Source organism: Pteronotus mesoamericanus, unplaced genomic scaffold (genome assembly GCF_021234165.1).
Source record: "Pteronotus mesoamericanus isolate MK-2021 breed Mesoamerican mustached bat unplaced genomic scaffold, CSHL_Meso_final contig_90, whole genome shotgun sequence".
NCBI lineage: Eukaryota > Metazoa > Chordata > Mammalia > Chiroptera > Mormoopidae > Pteronotus > Pteronotus mesoamericanus.
The window spans coordinates 2029011-2038604 of record NW_026555277.1 but is presented as its reverse complement, the minus strand read 5'-3'; the positions used below and the strand labels follow the sequence as shown (position 1 = coordinate 2038604).

At 45.4% G+C, this 9594-nt stretch overlaps 1 protein-coding gene across 1 annotated transcript in view; it reads left to right on the top strand.

Annotated features, from left to right (window-relative positions):
* The first annotated feature begins 8753 nt into the window (after positions 1-8753).
* The window catches only part of DAW1 (dynein assembly factor with WD repeats 1), a 35289-nt gene continuing 34448 nt past the window's right edge, over positions 8754-9594 (top strand). Inside the window, exon 1 of the mRNA XM_054585590.1 lies at positions 8754-8823. Coding sequence (XP_054441565.1) covers positions 8784-8823 — 40 coding nt within the window. The 5' untranslated portion in view covers positions 8754-8783. The remainder of the gene's footprint in view (positions 8824-9594) is intronic.

Genomic DNA, 9594 nt, shown 5'->3' with positions numbered 1-9594 from the left:
GAGAGAGAGAGCGGAGGGAGAAAAGACCTGGGACCCCACTTATGGTAGAGCAGCTGAGAGATACCCACCGACGTCTTCCTGAGGCTGCCCGCAAATATTGTCACTGAGCGGTGCCAGGCACCCGGCGTTCGGGGAAAAACGGTAACAACAGCAACGCCAACAATAATAGCACCGAAGGTGTCAACACTTTCTATTTTAAAAGTATTTTTGTATATAGTCCTATGGAAAACAAAACAAAATAAAGGCAGTTTGATGTTTCCCTTTTCCGTTTTACAATATTACTTTGTGGCAACCATGTGTTCAGTTCAATAGACACAAGTGAAGTCAAACTGCCGCTGAGCCACAGCCAAGCCATTGTCGTCTTGGTTTGGGAGACATTATTACAGGGAGTCCCGCTGTGGGGACCGTGGGCTGTCGCCCCCACAGAGACTCACCTCAGCGAAGGTGTTAGAAGCAGCTCTTCATTTGCGGTGAGAGTGCTGCATTCTTTAATGGAAGGGTAGGAGAGAAAAGAATTTTAGGTTTTTTTTTTTTTTAAATAAAAAATTTAGACTAACAGGCAAGCAAAAAAGTTGGTTTAATAAAAGAATTAGTTAAAAAGGACATAACAAGCCCTGCCCAGTGTGGCTCTGTTGGTTGGGTGTCACACTGCAAAGCGAAGGTTTGCCGGTTCGATTCCCAGACAGGGTACAAGACTGGGTTGTGGGTTTGGTCGCTGGTCAGGGCGCAGATGGCAGGCAAGTGACTGATGTTTCTCTCTCATGTCGATGTTTCTCTCCCTCTCTTTCTCCCTCCTTTCCCTTCTCTCTAAAAATAAATAAATAAAATCTTTAAAGAAATATAAAAAGGCCATAAACATACACCTGAAACTTCTATAATAGTTCATGTCAACTGTAATGAAAAAACAAAACAAAAAAAATGTCCTTCTATAAAAGAAAAAGAAAAAGATAAAGGAAAAGACAAAGAAAAAGAAACAGACAAAGAAAAAAGCCAGAAACAGGGAGAGGGAAGCTTAAGTTATCTCATCCTCTCAGGGCCTCACTTTCTCGTCTGTTAAATGGGGACACTTGTCCTTACTTCATAAAGGTTTTGTGAAGATTAAATCAGATAACAATTTGTATAATATGCTTAACCCAGGCCCTGGCACAAACCCAGCCCTCAGTAAATGCTAATTATCATCTTTCCTCTTGCTGGCAATTTGTGTGTCATTAGCAGGGCTATTTAAACCACATATTTTGATTTCTTATATTTATGTCACCTATAATTAGCCCTCTTTTATTATACATTCAAAAAGTAATAGTTTAAAAAAATCCTCTTTCAAATATATTAAATTATGGTGATGAACACAGCAGTAATACATAAGAAAAGTTAAATGCAGTAGAAAATAAAAAATCTAGCTCACCAATTTTGAATATCCTTTCAGCTCAAAGAGAAAGATACTTTCATGTTATAAAACCTCAACAAATAATCACAAAATTATAAAAAGATAAAACAAAAATATGTCTTATCTACTGTTTTGGAATGTCGGGGGAATGGCCTTCAAAAACAAGTTTCAGGAAGCCGGAAGGAAGGCCAGTACTCTGAGCAGACCCAAAACTCCCTTGTTTGACCTGGCTCTGGACTTTGGAAGGGAGCAAGTGTTACAGCTCATACAAATAACATGTGCGCACTGCTGCCCCCTACTGCCAATGAGTCAGTTAGCAGCGAAGTAACCGCAAGTGGACTGCAAAAATTCTTTCAAGTGGTTGGTTAGTTAGATGTATTGTGCATCTATGTATTCCAGAGTTAGATAATTCAGTTATAGAGGTAGATAACTGCGGCATAGTAATGTTTTAAAAAGTGTTAGGTGGCTAGAACTATCAAGGGGTATACAGTACACAGCATGTATTTACGTCATTTAATCTGTAAAAGAATCCCATGAGGCAGGTACTATTATTGTTGCCACTGGAAGTGAAGTTTTAAAAGTGACTTTGCTAGTAAGTGGCAGAATGCCATTCAAACTTCAAACTCCTCTGATTCATTTTTGGGTCCTTTCAAGGCCATACTCCATCCCTGAAGAGGACAGGGTCACCAACAGCATCGTAAGTTTAATTCTCAGCAAGTCTAACCTAATCACACATTACATCACCTTTCTCCCATTTTTTCTGAATTGAAAAGGAACTTGCAAGCAAATGCACTAAGAATAGAGTATGAACCAAATGGGGAGATTGAGGGGGTAAAGGCTTTTGAGGGAACAAAGCTCTAAGGATCAACAACTCCCTGGGTAAGTGGGGAGGACCGTGGTGGCCTTCTGGATTCAGGGACCAATCTGGGCAGCTCGGTGAGCCCTGCCGGGGAGAATGAGTAGGGAGAAACCCGGATCGGCCAGCTCCGGAGGTGTCCCCTTAAGCCTGGCCCCGGAGGCCCTGGAGGCCCTGGAGGGGTGAAGGGACGCCTTTTGGAATCCTGCAACCCCAAATTGACACCTTTTGTAATTTTTCCAAAGGCACGGGTTCAAGTGAACCCACCAGAAGGAGGTCAGATGCGTTCTGGATGGGCCTTGAGGCAGGAATGGCCCGCAAGGGATATTTCAGAGTCTGTGATGTGAAACCCTCCCCCACCACATACACTCATATGAAATGAATTGAGCATGTGGAGAAGGTGATTCTTGCATGGTCAGACTTCAGAATGAATGGATGGTGTGGGACGTTTATCAGGTGGAAGGAATGGCAAGAATAACAGCCCAGGCCATGAATAAGGTAGCTGGGTGGCATGCTAGGAATGAATGAATGAAAGAAAATGATTTGCTGATGAGTAACCAAAAGCTGAAGGTCATTGATGGGAAGATCAGGATTGGAAATTCCATCTTCCTACATGCAATCCACTGCTGTTCACCTTTCCACATTTATTCTTTCATGAAAACACACAGGCAGTACAAAATTATGGAATTGTAGTATCAAAAAGAAATTAGACCTCTTACCTAGCCCTGTGTCTCATCCAGTTTAACACTGTGTTCTACAACTATCCTGCCTCCTCAGCTACAATGCTTCCTGAGCTGGGAAATTCTCAGGATGTTTGGAGGCGGCCAACTCCCTGACTGGACACATGACACCAAGCTATTCACGTGGAGCTCAAGTGTGTCTCTATGTGTCTGACTCTCTCTCTCTCTCTTTAAAATTTTTTAAAAAATTTATTTTTAGAGAAAGGGGAAGGGAGTAAGAAAGAGAGGGAGAGAAGAATTGTTTGGTTGCCTCTTGGACATACCTTGACCAAACAGGCCACCGAGTCATGTGCCCTGCCTGGGAAGTGAACTTTTGACATTTCAGTTTTCCAGACAACGCCCAGCCAACTGAGCCACACCAGTTAAGGCATATTTGGCTGTCTTGGTTCTGAACTCTACTTGCATCAAACCAATTACTTCCTTTTCTAAATGGATCTTCAAATTCTCAAACACCAAGCCTGAATGAAGGACCTACTGTGTGCCAAGCACAGAAGGTGGTGTGGTGTCCCCCCAGATCCCTTTGTTCATGTTCTTTTAACTTTGTTCACATCCTTTTTACCTTCATTGTTTTTCTCCCCTCTTCTAAATTCTCACAGGCCATTTTTTTTTTCCTGAGAAGACATATTTAGATCTACAGAGAAAATAGTTCTGTCTTCAGGAATGTAAACTAGTTTTGATATTTAGACTAATTGTTCTAATACTAATTAACATAACTAGTAAGGTACACCTGTTGTCAAGTATCATACAAAGGACTCCTATTGCATGTAAATAATTACCAGAGTCATTGTTGATCTAGATTATCTTTTAGATGGGAACAATATGCATACACCCTTTCTCCAATTTCAAACAAACAACCTTAAGTTAATAAATACTTATTGTTATCTTCACGATTCTTAATACTTATGGAGAATTTCTGAAGGAGCAAGAGTCAACAACACCAACTCTATTAATTGGAAACTGCAATCATTTCTTTCCAGAGAGGAAGTTGAAACCATAGGGGATATGAACTTAGCCCCAGATCACAAGGCTGGTTAGATGGTAGAGCCAGGCTTCAAGGCAGGTATTTTGCTCTAAGGAATTAGAACAAATGGAAAAGCTGTTTTTTCTCGGCCCTACTGGGGTGACTTGCATGTCTCAGTAGGATCCCATCAGTGAATGTAAATGTGGTCTAGAGATAGGCCCCCCTCTGCATAACTGCAATAGTTCCAAGTCTGCCTGAAGTCAAGTCTGATTCTTTCTACAAGTGATTTCCCTGAAACATAGTATTTTAGAATTAGGTCCCATACACCTGAAACATGCCTGGCATTCATAGGTCCTCAATACATACTCATTGAATGATTCAATTAGCAGCCCCTGGCCCGGCCAGTTTTCTGGCTCCAGGCAAGATCAGATAATTTGTGAGTGCTTCAGTAGGGCGGAGGCTGGCGTGGGAATAAGGTAGCAAGCGACGTGGCATCAGTGTGCCCCTAAGCCCCTCTTCTTGGGGGTCTGCACAGCTGACTTCTGCTGCCAGACTCTGGACACCCAGATCTCCTCTTTCTATTTTTCAATCCAGGAGAGTCTCCCTTTTTTATCTACTGCTTGTGACTGTGTCACATTTTTATCTACTCCAAGTGACCGTGTTACTTGCCCCAAAGGCAAGTGACACAGTCCATCGTTGATTGATGCCATGGCTCTCTCCAGGAGGAGCTGGGTCACATGGAAATCGCCAAGTCCCCCTGCGGCTGGAACTCCTGTCCCCCTGTCCCCCCTCAGTGCCCACTCCGAATCCCCAGGGCTGACTCCTGCCTCCCTTCCTTTGCCCTTCACCCTCCTTCTCTCCCTCTCCCAGTTGTCCCGGTCCCCCGTCCATGCTTTCCTTCCTAGGGACCTTCTCATCCTTCCCTCAGTCTTTCTTGGTGCACTGGAGCATCTAAAACCCAATTAGTTATGGAATTCCACTTTTTTCCCATGTTGTTTCTGTGTCTTATTCACATCCTGGGGTGTGGCTGAGCAACCAACCAACTCACTGTCCCTGGCAATCAAGAAAGACTGTTCAGAGTACATGAAAGGCCTGATCATAGGGGAAGAGGGCATAGATTTGCTCAGCTCTGGCCACGCCAATGAACTCACTACACCAGAGCAGGGGTGTCCAAACTTCATCATTCATCAGAATCACCCAGAAAGCTTGTTCAAACATGGATTGTTGGACCTCACCACCAGCATTTCTGATTCTGTAGGTGGTGGGTAGGGCAAGGATTTGCATTTCTGACAAGTTCCCAGCTGATACTGACGCTGCTGCTGGCCCAGGGACACTCTGGGAAAAAGGAAACCCAGAGTGGCTTCAATGCACAAGAATGAATGGTTTGGGGGAGAAAAGTTAATGTTACTAGTTTTTTAGTTTCTGGTTGTTTGAGGCAGGTCTCAGTGGGAAGAAACCCAGAGTCAAATATTCCATGTATCTGTGCAAATCGGTATGAGTGGCAACTGTTGATTGAGTGTGTCAGTGGTCAAATCAACAGAGAATGCCATGAATTGATTAAAAGTGTTAGGAAGGTCTCTGCAGTAGGCTCCTGAGGAAGTCACACCAAGTCAGCCACACACTGGGATGAGCACCCATCACGTGGGGCTCATGGGGCTTTGGCTTTGCATATTTCTGTACATCATTCATAACTAATTGGGGCCAATTTAGAATGAAACAACCATTTACTCAGGTTGAGAGATTCACACAGCAGCTTCCAGGAATGAGTCAATGGTGAGTCAATTAAGCACAGATTTAACCTCAGCTTAAGCCAAGGCCAAAAGAGAAATCTGTCTGCACTCATGAACTTTATTGCTTCTCTCTGGGCTGCTATTTCACCTGCATACAACCCCATTGTCTTCCTAGGAAAAGGGGCGGGACACATATTGGGTACTTGTGACAAAGATTCTGGGCTTGCAAGTTAGAACAGTGGGAGTCCTGTGAGCATAGAGGGCATAGGTTCTTGGGAGAAACTATGAGGAGAACTCTAGAAACAACAGACAGTCACAGTGCTTGGACGGCCAGACAAATAACTGTCAGGTAAAGGTGAAACTGAGTGTTACTGACCTCTGCTGTGCACAGGCCGTGGGGAGGCGGGGCCTCACCTCCAAGGGCCTGGGCCCCAGAGTTAATAAAGAGGGCTCTGGAGATGGCGGAGAGGTAGTTAGGATGATCTGCTTATGTGGGAGAACTTGCCTTCAGTTTCTTGAGCCAAGAGAGAGATGTCAAAATTTGCAGAGCTGGAATCCTTTTTATAGGAACTAAAAGGACAACCTGTAAGTTTGGTTCAAGGAAGTAGGGGAAATCCCAGAAATGGAGAGAGTGAGGAAGTGTAGGCAATAATCATAGAGACTCTTGGTTCCATAACTAGAGGATGATGGAGGTGGAATCAGGGTGAAACAGGGAGTGAACTTGAACTTGGGACTCTTAACAAAACAGAAGTGGAACCAAACAGTTTGATTGTCATCTGTATCTTGTAATGTTCTGAACAGTGGGAAACAAAGTCCACTTTTTATTTTGGAATAATTTCAAACTTATGGAGAAGTTGCAAAAGTAGAACAAGGAACTTCTCAAAAGAAATCCTTTGTCTAGAGTCAACATTTTGCTCATTGACATTCTCATTTCTTATCAACCTACCTATCCAGTTACACATACCCCTTCCAAAAACACATCACACTTAGATATAATTTTTTTCAAAACTATTTGAGAGTTGATTATAGATATTATACCTCTTTATCCCCAAATAAATCTGAGTGTTTTTTAAGGATGACATTCTCTTATAAAACCAAAGAATAATAACCAAAATCAGGGAACTTAAACTGTATTTCTATAATATTAATAAAATCTAAACTCCAATCTGTATTCGCATTTCACCCAGTTGTCCAAATCATGTCCTTTATAGCTAATTTTTTTTTTTTTTTTCTGGCTCAGGATCTCAAGATCACTCAGCTTCATTTAGGTTTTTTGTTTTATTTTTTTAAATCTCTTTATTGTTCTTTAATCTGACAAAGTTTTTCAGTCTGTCCTTTCTTTCTTGACTGTGACAGTTATTTTGAACATTTTTTTCCTATTTGGCTTGTTCTGATGTTTCCTCATGATTCCAGGCAGGAACCTCAGAAAATTTGTGTGTCCTTTTCAGTGCATTGTGACAGGTGGTACAGATGTCAGTTTGTCCCAATCCTGGGGATGTTAAATTTGATCACATGGTTAAATGGTGTCTACCAGATTTCTCCACTGTTAAGTTACTATTTTTCCAAAGCCCAATTTTAAATGGCATGAACTTAAGCAATAACATGGGGGAACAAAATCTGCTAAAGAGTCCCTTGTTTCTCGAGATGAACTCTGTGCCCCTCCCTACTTGAACTTTCTCAGAGTCTTCATGATTAGGGGGAAGTTGGAGCTAGACGGCCTCTTAGATTTCACTTGGCTTCCCATTTCCCAAATGTGGGTGCTTACTGCCGATGGGGTGAGATGATTTCTGTGCTGCTCATTTGTATCACTGAGTAGCAAAGGCTTTCCCAGGTCCTCCATCTCTCCAACCTTTCGAGTATGTTACATGCCGTTGAGTTGATTCCGAAATCTGGTGACCCTATGAATGCGCAATGTTCAGTGTCCTGTCCTCAATAGTCCTGCTCAGCTCCTGTGGACTCAGGCCTATGCTTTCTTTTATGGAGTGTATGTGGTCTCCCTCTTTTCCTGCTGTCTTCTATTTTTCCTAGCATTACTGTCTTTTCCAGAGAACTCTGCTTTCTCATGATGTGCTCAGAGTAGGACACCTTTAGTCCCTTCTGACTCCGTGAAGCAATGAGGCCCAGTTGGGTGCAGGAATTGCTTATGTTTGGGAAATTCCTACTTGGGGACTTGGAGGCCAGATTTCAAGGAAATTGACAATCTGCCTATCTGACTCTTCCTGTTCCTGTCCACAGCCTTCCTGATGGAAACTGGAGGTGGCAGGCAAGGGACTGGTGATCGTGGTGAGAAACAGAACAGGCCAAAGGCGGCCCTGGAGAGCCGGGGTTGAGAGCGCGGAGCCAGGCTTCTGACACCACTTTCCCCTCCACCGCTCGCTAGACCTAGACCTGGGGTAGTTCTCCACCTTCTCTAACTCTCCGTTGTCTCATCCTTGAGATGGGGTGGTATAAGGGGTGCACAATTCATACCTTTGTTAAGGCTCTGTGAGTACAGGTCCACACACACGCAGTGCAGGGTATGGCACCACGCCAGCAACTGCAGGCTGTTACATTGAGGCCATTTTTGTTTTGTGGGGACAGGGGCAGGGCATGAGGGGGAAGCGGGAATGGAAACCGACTAAGGGATTTTTCTCCCATTCTTGCTTCTTTGAACCCAATGGGCTACAGGGCTCGCAGCCCGGGCCATGCCCTAGGTCGGGGGTCCCCGGCTGCGCGACTGCCCTTATGAGGTCACTCTTACGAAGGGCACGAGGGGACCTGGCCCCTGCCCACCCCAGGCACCCAGGGGAGCAGATTCAGGTGGCGACAACACGGGGTGGGGAGCGCTGTCCTGGCGCCGTGCCGTGGAGCCCCCGCTTGACCCCAGGCACCCCCAGGCAGATGCGGGCGACGGCGGGGACAGATCTTGCTCCCTGCCCGCGTATCACTGGACCAGGACTCCCCTTCTGCCCTCGGTCACCTGCGACCCAAGCAGCGCCCGGCGAGTCCCGGCTCCAGGTTCCGCATCCCGGGAGCCCGCCTAAGCGCTCGCGCATGCGCCCCGGCGTCCTGCTGCTGTTTGGCCGTTTCCAGGGCTACGAATTGGAACCGCGTGGGGTCGAGGAGCGAGAAGATGAAGCTGAAGAGCCTCCTGCTCCGTTATTATCCTCCAGGTATCGGCCGGACCCCCTTTGCTCTCCTGTGGGGCCCTGGACTCCGGCGCTGGGCGGGTCTGCTGTGCAAGAGGGTGCGGGGACCGAGAGAGCGGCGCGCCCCAAGAATAGGGGATCCTGTGGGTCAGGAAGCAGGGCGCTTCCCTGCGCAGCCTCTTCACTCTCTCAGATCCTGGACTCAGAACTTTAAAAACGACTCTCTTGGGAAGTCTTGAAACTTTTACATTGCTGAGTTGGAGTGCTTTCTGGCTAGTGAGCACTGCGCGGATGCAGAGGGCCAGGTGGTGACTGGCGATGTCCTGGGCTATTGGTCTGCGAGGGAAGACACCCGCGAGGGCCACAGTGGTTTTTAGTTTACACAAGCCAAGGTGTGTTGAGTCTGAAAAGAAAACGCACGCTCAACATAGCACTACGTTAGTGACTGTTTTCCAAACTGCCATATCAATCCATCGACGCTTTATTTGAGGGCCTGCCGCCTCAGTGCTTTGCGCTCCGTGCGACGGGTCTTTAAAGAAGGTCTCAGGCTTTGTTTCCGGTGAGTTAAGGGAATAATGAAATAAGCCCCTAGAATGCTCTAGTTTCAGTAGGATAAACTTGCCTAGTTCTCTTGTTTCCACAGGTGAGGATACGGTCACCTTTACAGACTATTTGAAGGCCACTGGTCAACCAGCTTGTGAGGGACAGAAATAGGAGAACTCTTGGCTTCTAACTCAGAACTCACCGTAGGAAAAATAGGAACGAAAATAAAAAGTCTGGAAAACTTGCCGCAGG